We start from the raw sequence: 12,235 nt of genomic DNA, 5'->3' as shown, positions 1-12,235 counted from the left end.
CAGAGAGTAGTAGTACACAGAGAAGTAGTACACAGAGTAGTAGTACACAGAGTAGTAGTACACAGAGAAGTAGTACACAGAGAAGTAGTACAGAGAGCAGTAGTACACAGAGTAGTAGTACAGAGAGTAGTAGTACACAGAGAAGTAGTACACAGAGTAGTAGTACACAGAGAAGTAGTACAGAGAGCAGTAGTACACAGAGTAGTAGTACAGAGAGTAGTAGTACACAGAGAAGTAGTACACAGAGTAGTAGTACACAGAGAAGTAGTACAGAGAGCAGTAGTACACAGAGTAGTAGTACAGAGAGTAGTAGTACACAGAGAAGTAGTACACAGAGTAGTAGTACACGGAGTAGTAGTACAGAGAGTAGTAGTACACAGAGAAGTAGTACACAGAGTAGTAGTACACAGAGAAGTAGTACAGAGAGCAGTAGTACACAGAGTAGTAGTACAGAGAGTAGTAGTACACAGAGAAGTAGTACACAGAGTAGTAGTACACGGAGTAGTAGTACACATAGTAGTAGTACACAGAGTAGTAGTACAGAGAGTAGTAGTACAGAGAGTGTGGCTCATGGGTTCCAGGACACATCAGGGGATCTTTTATTCAAGGGAACAGGTTGACTCCTCTCAGCACGTGTCCTGGAGGGACAGACTGTGAGTCTGGGTCCATGTCCTGCTTCCCTGTCTTGTCTCCTGACTGGCCCCAGCTCTGGCTGCTTTCCTCTCACAGGTCCTCAGCTGTCCCAACCTTCAAAGTCAGTTTGGAGTGATTGTGCATGTCCTATTCTTTGTGCTGTATTTTCTAGGTTATCCTCATTTTCAGTGCTCCCAACGACTCTTCCAATTAGGGACAAAAGTCAGGTTGGGGAACAAGTTCTCCAGCCGTGAATAACTTCACCTTTATGGTCTTTACTATGGTCACCCTACACCTTATGTGACAGTGGTGCCGAGCATGTTAACAAAGAGCTCCACTGTTGAAAAATCATCTACTAGCCTTCAAATTTAGTGTGTGTGTGTCTTTAGGGATGAGGGAACATCCTCCCATTGCAGTGTGTGACCTGGCAGACCACATAGACAAACTCAAAGCCAATGAAAATCTGCGCTTCTCTCAGGAGTACGAGGTATGAGCTCTGTGGGATATCCCACACTTAGTTGTGCATGGATCTCATACAGTCTCTATTTTGTGTCTGTCAGTCCATCGATCCAGGACAACAGTTCACCTGGGAACACTCAAATTTGGAGATCAACAAGCCAAAGAACCGCTACGCAAACGTTATCGCCTACGACCACTCCAGAGTCATCCTGTCCACCATGGACGGTGAGTGACAGTCAGACAGACAGACAACACCCGTACAGGCAACCTGAAGCATGGAGACTGTTGCTCAGTCTGGATGCTCCAAAGATGCAAAGGTGGTGGTGAAGGTCCAAATGTCCCAGGGTCCTTCAGCCAGACACTGACCCCAGGCTGTGCCCACACCTCAGTGGTGTTTTAGAAATACAGTTTTCCCATTTAAATTCAGATTTATGTCTTTGGTTATTAATTATAAATAATGCTCACTGATATTTGGCCCAGTCTGAACTGGTCTTTTTCAACTTCCCTCCCCTCCTGCAGGAATCCCTGGCAGCGACTACGTCAACGCCAACTATATAGACGGCTACAGGAAGCAAAATGCCTATATTGCTACACAGGGGCCCCTGTCGGAGACCCTGAGTGATTTCTGGAGGATGGTCTGGGAGCAGAGGACCTGCACCATCGTGATGATGACCAGGCTGGAGGAGAAGTCGCGGGTCAGTCTGGAGACCAGGGCGCGCCATTCCTGGTGTTCTTGTTGTTTAAACTGAATCCAGAAAAGATGGTCCTGTTGTCATCTTGATCCAATCCACTTAACGCAGGAGAACGTTAGCATCAGATGGCTTTGATTTGATCAAGCTGTTGACTTTGTGACTTAGACTACAGTGTTAAAGTATATACGTATATGTGAGGTCGATGGTTTAGTATATGCGTACGTCATAGATGGAGTTTCAGAGTTGTGATCATAAAGAGGCGCTTTATGAACGATAAATGCTAAACAAGAATCAAACATTACATTGCCAAGCAGATTTTAACAGCGTGGAGAGGTAAACAGCTTTGGATGTTCTCAAAAACAATCAGAACTCCCACCGTTGGTTTGAAACAGGTGAAGTGTGACCAGTACTGGCCAGGACGAGGAACCCAGACGTATGGGATGTTTCAGGTGGCGATGCTGGATACTGTGGAGCTGGCTACCTACACAATACGCACATTTGCTCTGTATAAGGTAACTATGAGGATTAGAATGGAAAAAATCTGTAGTTTAAGTAAGGAAATGAAGCAAGAAAGAGTTGTTTTTAAACATATAAGAACACCTACAATAACATGTGATGAGGGTTGTGAACATTGCCCCCCCTCCCATCCTGCCTCTCTCTATGTCTCTGTTACTCTACAGTAAAAGATTAAGCCTGTGAATTGTTATAGAGAAGAGAGAACAATTGCTGTTTTTACGGATAAAGATTGCATTTATGTAAAGTAAATTCACATTTTGTGTCATTTCCAGATGTAAAATTAATCAGATTCTCACAAAAATCGATCTGATAACTGAATCCAAGTATATGAATAGAAATGTTCCATTATTCATTCATTTCTCTTATGCTTTGTTCTAAAAGAACGGCTCCAGTGAGAAGAGAGAGGTTCGACACTTCCAGTTTATTGCCTGGCCTGATCATGGCGTGCCTGAGTATCCCACCCCGACACTGGCCTTTCTACGCCGGGTCAAGGCCTGTCATCCTCCAGACAGTGGACCCATGGTGGTCCACTGCAGGTAAAAGACTTGGTGGCCCTCGAGCTGTAGAAGTGTTTGTGGCTGAGCGGCTCAACCACTGATTTTACACTTTTAATCTGAAAATGCGCTAATGTCCACTGTTGTTAGCATGTATTGAACCAGACCATTAGTGCATGTTTGGACATTTGAGCTGTGCTTCTGTCCACGACTGACATAGCTCTGTCCATCACAACGTTAGATAGGCTCTCAGTGGTGGCACGGCCCAATCTGCAGCAGCTCAGGACAGAACCTCCATCAGGTCTCCAATTTCATTCTGCAGTTAGTTGTATAAAGATTAAAAAAAGAGATATTCTATTCTTTTCACTTCCCAGATGAAGTCCTTTTATTCGCTTTTTTGTTATCTATGTGTGCTGGGGTGTTTTTTTTCACTTGACTGAGGTTTTTCCTGCACATTTGTCACACTGATATGTTTCAGAGGATCAGACAGACCTGTTGAATGATGAAGTCACTTAAATAGAACCTGTCTCACAAGATAATTTGAGGTAAAAGTTCTCAGAAAGTAAGTTTATGCTGCACTCTAAAGGAGTTCAACAGCAGGTGAGACACGTGTCAATCACAACAGTGTTATGATGAGGTGGGATGGAGGAAACCAAAGTGCATCAATGGTCCATAAAAGGACCTCAGAACAACATCTGCAGACATCCTGGCCTGAGGTAAGGTCTGGCCAGCCTCTGCCTGCCTGAAAGGTTGTGGGGTGAAACCCCAACAGAACACAGAGGCGTCTCGGATCTGACACGTGCTGGTGGCTGAAAAGAGAAAAGTGAGACATTTTGTGAGACATCTGACATCAAATAACACAACTTTTTGGTTTGGCCTGTTTAAGTTAGTCAAATAACTCTGGATTAAACCAAATCCATTGTTACGCACAATTATATGCAAAAGAGTACTTAATAATTAGCAGAGCATCAATTTAGCAAGATAGAAGGAGGGTTAGCATCAAGCTTGGTCTCGTGTCTTCACCCCTGATAGTCTGCTTAGACATGACAGGGAATGAAGATCAGGGTCCTCAGGAGGATGTTGGGGAGGTGGTGGGACTGAGCTCTGAAGCCCAGAGCAGCACAGGCACAGAGCAGCACAGTAACAGAGCAGCACAATAGCCAATGCGAGCAACATAAGCAGCATACGTCGAGCACAGTAGCAGCATGGAGCAATCAAGAGCGACCAGGTAATAGGGCGGGGCCAAAATACCTGCCCTAATCAGGAGACAGGGTCATGTGACAGATCAGCTGATCATACATCACATGTGTTGTGGATCTAAACTAAAACACCAGTTAAGCATTTAAAATAAAAACCTAAAATATAGAAGAAGCAGGTTGAATAAGTCTGATCTAATGTTGAGGCCAAAACTCTGATCAACATATGAGAAGAAACAGGAGAACCTCCTTAAATCCACACACCAATCTGTTTCTGTGGTGTCATGAATGAGGTTATTATGGTCCAGAAGCTGAGGTCATGATGAGGGCTCATGAATGAGAGGAGAGAGTTGAGGAAAATGGCTAAAATTGTGATCATCTGCAGCAGCAAGGTCACTCCCAGAGAGTCCAGTACTGGTACTGGTGTCGCTGGTGGCTGTGAAGGTCAGTTACTGCGACACCATGAACAACCTGAACAATCCAAGTTCCAGGTCAGGCTTTAGAAGTCATGTAGGTCCGGCACCTGTTTCACATCTGTGATGGCTTTCAGCTCATTCTTTTATTACTTTTTCCTTTAGGCTTTAAGGAAACTTTAGGAAGTGCGATGCTGTTTTTTTTTACACAACGGCACATAAAGTCAAAGGAAAGAAACGGAAATCTTTGTTCTCCTGTGTGTCAGTGCCGGCGTGGGTCGGACCGGCTGCTTCATCGTGATCTACTCGATGTTGGAGAGGATGAAACATGAGAAGTCAGTGGACATTTACGGTCACGTGACCTGCATGCGTGCTCAGAGGAACTACATGGTGCAGACAGAGGATCAGTACGTCTTCATCCACGAAGCCCTTTCTGAGGCTGCAACATGTGGCAACACCGAGGTCCCGGCCAGAAATTTGTACGGACACATCCAGAAGCTCACCTTGATCCCTCCAGGAGAAACAGCCACCACCATAGAGCTGGAGTTTAAGGTAGGTTTCACCTGTGCCTGGTTCCAGGCCAAGGTGACGTAGCACCATTTAATAATCTGTAAAAGATCCTCTAGTGATGTTGGTGTCTGCCTCTGTGTGCTAGAGAAAAGAGCCAAAAGGCAAATGTAAATAGATGAGAGGATAATATCCAAAATTAAAAACCTTTCTGGGAAAACTGTAAGTAGGCCAGCTGAGGGGGGATCCCCCGAATGCAGGATGCACAATGCCTGCTGTGTGTAGCTAAGATAGATGTTTGCTGGTTAGCATCAGCATGTTTTTAGTCAACCTTATAGGTGAGAGACTTAAGGAGAGTTAGACTGGTGTCTCCGGAACCAAGTGTTGGTGTGTCTCTGCAGAAACTGGCCAGTTCCAAAGCACATACCTCAAGATTCATCAGTGCCAACCTGCAATGTAATAAGTTTAAAAACCGCTTGGTGAACATCATGCCCTTTGAGTCCACGCGAGTGTGTCTGCAGCCCATCAGAGGAGTGGAAGGATCCGACTACATCAATGCCAGTTTCATTGATGGTTACAGGTGAGCAAGAACAGACACAAAGAGGCTTTTAAGAGTGAAGCCGAACCTTCTGTGATTGACAGCATTGAATTACTAGCTGACATTCACAATATCTCTTCTAAACAGCCTTTTTATTGTGGCAGTGATAAAGACAAAATGGTCATTCGTTGCTACCTGCCTGCTGTGGAGCTTGGACACTGATCTTCTAGCATGTGGCTCCTGTATATTCTGCTCGTCATTCTGCTAGTCTGCTAGTTTAAACAGATTGAGATTAAGTAATGGCAGACAACCTAATAAATTGTGTTATTTGTGTGAGTGTATGTTTATAGCTGCAGTGATCATAACTACCTATTCCAGCAGAAAGATTTTGTCGCTGGGAATTCTGCAAATTCCTCTGGATCAGGTGTTGAATATTAGTTACCTCGAGGTTGCACATTTGCAGAATACAAACTAAAAAAGTTAGTGTCGATACGATGGCGTCATTTTTCTGATGTTTGCTGCTATACCCCCACCTGGTGTCCATGTGTAGTACTGCAGGCCCAGCACCTGATTCAGCAGCAGTTTACACTGCAGTTACAGTTACAGCCTCTTTTGAAGGAAAATTCTTAAATGTGTCCTTAAATAACAGTTGGAAATGTGAATAATTAAAGCTAAATGCTTCATTTAGAAAATAGTGACTGGTCAATAGTGCCTGACATTGTGGTTTCAATGTAAATATCAGGCAGCAGAAAGCGTACATAGCCAGCCAGGGGCCACTAGCAGAGACCACCGAGGACTTCTGGCGGATGCTGTGGGAACACAACTCCACCATTGTGGTCATGCTCACCAAACTTCGCGAGATGGGGCGGGTAAAACACACCCACCACTGTCACTACTGTCATCACTGTCACCACTGTCGTCACTGTTGTCACGGTCACCACTATCTCACTGTCTCACTGTTTCACTGTCTCACTGTCACCCCTGTCACCACTGTCTCACTGTCACCACTGTCTCACTGTCACAACTGTCTCGCTCTCACCACTGTCACCATTGTCTCACTGTCACCACTGTCTCACTCTCACCACTGTCTCACTGTCACCACTGTCTCGCTCTCACCACTGTCACCCCTGTCACCACTGTCTCACTGTCACCACTGTCTCACTGTCACCACTGTCTCACTGTCACAACTGTCTCGCTCTCACCACTGTCACCACTGTCTCACTGTCACCACTGGCTCGCTCTCACCACTGTCACCACTGTCTCGCTTTCACCACTGTCACCACTGTCACCATTGTCTTACTGTCTCAGTGTCACCACTGTCACCACTATCACCACTGTCATCACTGTAATCACTGTCTCAGTGTCACCACTATCACCACTGTCTCACTTTCACCACTGTCACCACTGTCTCACTTTCACCACTGTCACCACTGTCTCACTGTCACCACTGTCTCACTTTCACCAATGTCACCATTGTCTTACTGTCTCACTGTCACCACTGTCACCATTGTCACCACTGTCTCACTGTCACCACTGTCTCACTTTCACCACTGTCTCACTGTCACCACTGTCTCACTTTCACCACTGTCACCGTTGTCGTCACTGTCACCACTGTCTCACTGTTTCACTGTCACCACTGTCGTCACTGTTGTCACGGTCACCACTATCTCACTGTCTCACTGTTTCACTGTCTCACTGTCACCCCTGTCACCACTGTCTCACTGTCACAACTGTCTCGCTCTCACCACTGTCACCATTGTCTCACTGTCACCACTGTCTCGCTCTCACCACTGTCACCACTGTCTCACTGTCACCACTGTCTCGCTCTCACCACTGTCACCACTGTCTCACTGTCACCACTGTCTCACTGTCACAACTGTCTCGCTCTCACCACTGTCACCACTGTCTCACTGTCACCACTGGCTCGCTCTCACCACTGTCACCACTGTCTCGCTTTCACCACTGTCACCACTGTCACCATTGTCTTACTGTCTCAGTGTCACCACTGTCACCGCTGTCATCACTGTAATCACTGTCTCAGTGTCACCACTGTCACCGTTGTCATCACTGTAATCACTGTCTCACTTTCACCACTGTCACCACTGTCTCACTTTCACCACTGTCTCACTGTCACCACTGTCTCACTTTCACCAATGTCACCATTGTCTTACTGTCTCACTGTCACCACTGTCACCATTGTCACCACTGTCACCACTGTCACCACTGTCTCACTTTCACCACTGTCTCACTGTCACCACTGTCTCACTTTCACCACTGTCACCACTGTCACCACTATCACCACTATCACCACTGTCTCACTGTCACCACTATCACCACTGTCTCACTGTCACCACTGTCTCACTATCACCACTGTCTCACTGTCACCACTATCACCACTGTCTCACTGTCACCACTATCACCACTATCACCACTGTCTCACTGTCACCACTATCACCACTGTCTCACTTTCACCACTGTCACCACTGTCACCACTGTCACCACTATCACCACTATCACCACTGTCTCACTGTCACCACTATCACCACTGTCTCACTGTCACCACTGTCTCACTATCACCACTGTCTTACTGTCACCACTATCACCACTGTCTCACTGTCACCACTATCACCACTATCACCACTGTCTCACTGTCACCACTGTCTCACTATCACCACTGTCTCACTGTCACCACTGTCACCACTGTCTCACTGTCACCACTGTCATCACTGTCACCACTGTCTCACTGTCACCACTGTCATCACTGTCACCACTGTCATCACTATCACCACTGTCATCACTGTCACCACTGTCACCACTGTTACCACTGTCATCACTGTCACCACTGTCACCACATGTTGTGTCATATGTGAAGTATCAGTTTCCAAAGATAACAATTTAGAAATTATTGCTGCCACATATAAAGTTGCAACCATTCATGAGAATGTGTTTTCTTTCATTTTAAGGTTTAAACTTTAAGGTAAAACCAGAGAGTTACTTCAATAGTTACATGCATTTATTTATTCTGATTTGAAAAGACCAGTAATCTTTAGAGATCTGCTCCTCGTAGTCTCTTCACGTGAGGCTACTTCCTCTCAGTAACCAAGGTAGTTTTCTTTGACTGTGTTTCTTCTCTTTGAAGAAGCTTCTATCCAGAAGGCTTCTTCAAAGAGAAGAAACAGTCCAGTTGACAAAGAAAACTACCTTGGATAACGATGACCTGGATGATTGAGGCTTCTCTCATTAACAAAAGTAAAGAAGGCTACCTGCATTTTATCAGTCCTATTACCAAATGAAGAACAGAAGCCATCTTTGGAAGTATTAGCTCAGTGATTAGGGATTAGCAACAGCAGCAGGAACAGCAGGAGGAACAGCATAAAGAATAGCAGCAGGAACAGCTGCAGGAGCTGCAGCAGAAAGAGCACATGGAACAACAGCAGGAACAATAGCAGGAGAAGCAGTAGGGAGAAGATTTGATTTTGACTTTGATTGATTGTTTGTGACTTGTTTTTTCTGTGTTCTGTAGGAAAAGTGTCATCAGTACTGGCCTGCTGAGCGTTCTGCACGTTACCAGTACTTTGTTGTGGACCCCATGGCTGAGTACAATATGCCTCAGTACATCTTGAGGGAGTTCAAGGTCACAGATGCCAGGGTATGTCCTTCTTGGTCTGGTCTGGCCACCATGTGCCACCAGGGCAACGTTCAGGCTCCACTTACTCAGGACAAAAGCTGGTGGAGTGGGATTTACTAACTTTTATTTGCTTGATCTGAAAGATCTGGAATTAAAATTAGAAGCACCTTTGGGGGGAAAAGTAAAAAACAAAATAGAGATTTCAGTTTGACTCATCTTAACAGGAAGCATCTTTACATATCTTTACACAGACAAGACTGTGGTCTGTGATAATGATTCTGTCTGTCTGTTCTGGTCTTCATCAGGACGGTCAGTCGAGGACTATCCGCCAGTTCCAGTTCACTGATTGGCCAGAACAAGGAGTGCCAAAAACTGGGGAGGGTTTTATTGACTTTATTGGACAAGTCCATAAAACAAAGGAACAGTTTGGACAAGATGGACCCATCAGCGTGCACTGCAGGTGCCCCAGATGTCTGAGCTAGCCACACAAATATCATTCTCATATTATCATCTACTTAGTGTCCTGTTGTTCTCGAAATCCCTCAGTGATTGGTGTTTAATGGGTGTATTGGGTCTTTGCTGGTGTTTACTGGGTGTTTACTGTGTGTGTCTCCCAGTGCTGGTGTTGGGCGGACCGGTATCTTCATCGCTCTGAGCATCGTTTTAGAGAGGATGAGATTCGAGGGTGTGGTCGACCTCTTCCAAACTGTCAAATTACTCCGAACTCAGAGGCCAGCCATGGTGCAGACAGAGGTGAGAAACGCTGCAGAGAAAGGGGACTTTTTGAGGTCTTTATTTACTGATTTTGGTCGTTGTTGTTGTTTTCAGGACCAGTACCAGCTGTGCTACCGATCCGCTCTGGAGTACCTGGGAAGCTTTGATCACTATGCAACATAATCTGACCCAGAAAGGCCCCCAAGAAGAGTTCAGGTACCCCCTGAATCCTGTCCACTCAGCTTCATCCTTCGGTGATGAGGAGACGACTGGAGACAGCGCTGGGGACTGGGAGTTAACCAGTGCAGAGGCCGTGGAGAGCTGGTCCCGCGCTGGTGCTGTGACGCTGCTACCTGTCTCATATTAGACCAGGTCCTGCCTCGTTCACAGTCCCTGACTGGACGAACTGTCGCCCCCTGACTTCTGCCTCCTCTGAATAGCAAAAAAAACGTTTCTCTTATTTGTATCTATAACACATTACTATCTTGTTCTGAATATTTAAACTTTATTTTGGTTATTATATGCTGTGCGTCTTTAGTGACCATCTTTAAATGAGAATTTCTTTGATTGGTGATCCTGTTAATGGAGAGTTTACTCACAGCTGCTAATTAGTATATTTTGGTCCACAGATATTCTAATTTCAGTTTGTCTTAAATGATTCTCAGGGGTGCTGTAGAAACGATCGTGGGTGTTATTCCCAATGGGAAAAGGGATGTAGCAATAAAACGTTGCTAACACTGGGTAGCCATGGTGTGCTCCGCACTGCAACAGTTTTGTTTGACAGCAATTTAGAAGAATATCTAAATGAGTTAAGCAGAACATCCTCTGAGGTTAAACATGTGTCATATGCTAAATATGACAATGATTTGAACGCATCCTTTATGTCTTGAACACTCACCAGAAGCACAAATTGGTTCTGTGACCAGTGCAGCTCCTCCCTGCCTGCAGGCAACATGAGGAGCATAATGAGGTTAAAGTGCTTGACATGAGATGACTTTATTGTTTGAAATGTTCAACCCTACTTAAGTTTCCACCTGCACGTTAAAAGCATTTAAAACATTGTCGTTTGTTCCATTTTCCTCTGCGTCTTGTTCACGGGGGCAGCTGAGAGGCCCAGCTCATTGACCTCCTCGACCTCCTCCATCCCAGAAGTGTCCAGTATCTGAGGTTACTGAGGAGAACACAAGCTAAAACATTTGGTTTTAGTTGGGATTTGGTGAAGCCTGAAAATCTCACCAGATTTCCAGTTTAAGTGAAAAAGTGAGACTGATCTTCTGCCGAGAGAAAAGCTGAAGAATAACTGCTGATGCTCCCGTGTCAGTTTGCACCGGCCACAGCATCTAGCGTTACTACTGACCGAGAGGCTGAATCATGAGCCTAAACGCTCCTCAGAGGTCATAATGGGATGTTAAATGAAATATTGTTTGTGTGTCATTCCAAGAGTTTTCATGGACGAGGCATCTTGGGGAATATGCTCAAAATGGGTCATGACGTCCTCTTGTCTGTCTCCTGTGATGAGGACAATACAACAAATGTCCTTCATTAGCTCCTTCTGCAGGTTTCCTGAATAGTTCCGTTTACATCACCTCTAGGTTGTGACATGCTGCCAAATGTGTGTAATGCAGGGTTTTCATACAAAAACTGAAGTTGAGCTGTTACTCAAGAAATGCTCCGTACTATGCATTTAATATTATATTTTAACATTCATTGTGTAGCTTGAGTACTCATATTCATCTTATTCAACATTGTTGTCAGAACATCATGTGTTGTGATGCACACGAGGTGACTGACAGCGCGCAGGGACGTGAACATGGACCTACAGCAGCCGTATGACTGAGAGCAGCGTCCGTCTTCTGGAGGTCCTGAGGCAGATCTACGTATATGAACAGGGAGGATATAACACTGAATAATACTGTAAGAGACTAATTATACAGTAATTGGTCTGGGGTTTTTTATCTGTTAACAGCTGAAAACAAATGTATTGAACACCTGGATGTTAATAAAGTTGATTAACTGAGACGTTGGTATAAAAGTGATGCATTTCTTTTCCGTATCAGGACTCCTCGGTGTTGCTGGATGACCCTGAACAACCTGGGTCACCTTTACCACCCTTGAAGGGTTGAAGCAGCCCTCCTCTCTATGACAACATGGCAGAAGCATAAACCCTTCTGCCAGATGAGGCTGAGAGAACTGTGCTCTGAGATTCGTGGCATGACTGGCTGGCTTTCCTTAAGCAGAGCGACTGATTCTTCAACCCCTGAGTCTTGTTGGAGGCTCTGACAGATGAGAAGGGAGAGATTGTTATAATTATTAATCATTTCAAGAACACAACATTAACAAGCTGGAATGTATTAAAGAAATGCAGGTTACCAGCCTAGCAATGTCCCTTTAAACAGCCTGTTTAAACAGCCTAGCCTGTGGAACATCTTTATATACAAAAGAATA

At 45.1% G+C, this 12,235-nt stretch overlaps 1 protein-coding gene across 17 annotated transcripts in view; it reads left to right on the top strand.

The window, feature by feature from the left end:
- ptprfa (protein tyrosine phosphatase receptor type Fa) overlaps positions 1-11,809 on the top strand; it is a 66,196-nt gene extending 54,387 nt beyond the window's left edge. For all 17 annotated transcript variants that reach the window (XM_029827739.1, XM_029827731.1, XM_029827736.1 and 14 more), the window contains 12 exons: positions 1,023-1,120; positions 1,194-1,317; positions 1,612-1,787; positions 2,177-2,296; positions 2,682-2,836; positions 4,670-4,955; positions 5,312-5,490; positions 6,191-6,317; positions 8,972-9,097; positions 9,382-9,536; positions 9,694-9,829; positions 9,905-11,809. In XM_029827739.1, coding sequence (XP_029683599.1) covers positions 1,023-1,120; positions 1,194-1,317; positions 1,612-1,787; positions 2,177-2,296; positions 2,682-2,836; positions 4,670-4,955; positions 5,312-5,490; positions 6,191-6,317; positions 8,972-9,097; positions 9,382-9,536; positions 9,694-9,829; positions 9,905-9,973 — 1,751 coding nt within the window. In that variant the 3' untranslated portion in view covers positions 9,974-11,809. The remainder of the gene's footprint in view (positions 1-1,022; positions 1,121-1,193; positions 1,318-1,611; positions 1,788-2,176; positions 2,297-2,681; positions 2,837-4,669; positions 4,956-5,311; positions 5,491-6,190; positions 6,318-8,971; positions 9,098-9,381; positions 9,537-9,693; positions 9,830-9,904) is intronic.
- The last annotated feature ends 426 nt before the right edge of the window (positions 11,810-12,235 follow it).

This window comes from Takifugu rubripes, chromosome 20, assembly GCF_901000725.2.
Source record: "Takifugu rubripes chromosome 20, fTakRub1.2, whole genome shotgun sequence".
Lineage (NCBI taxonomy): Eukaryota > Metazoa > Chordata > Actinopteri > Tetraodontiformes > Tetraodontidae > Takifugu > Takifugu rubripes.
The sequence above is the reverse complement of the archived record's forward strand: the minus strand, read 5'-3'. Positions and strand labels throughout refer to the sequence as shown.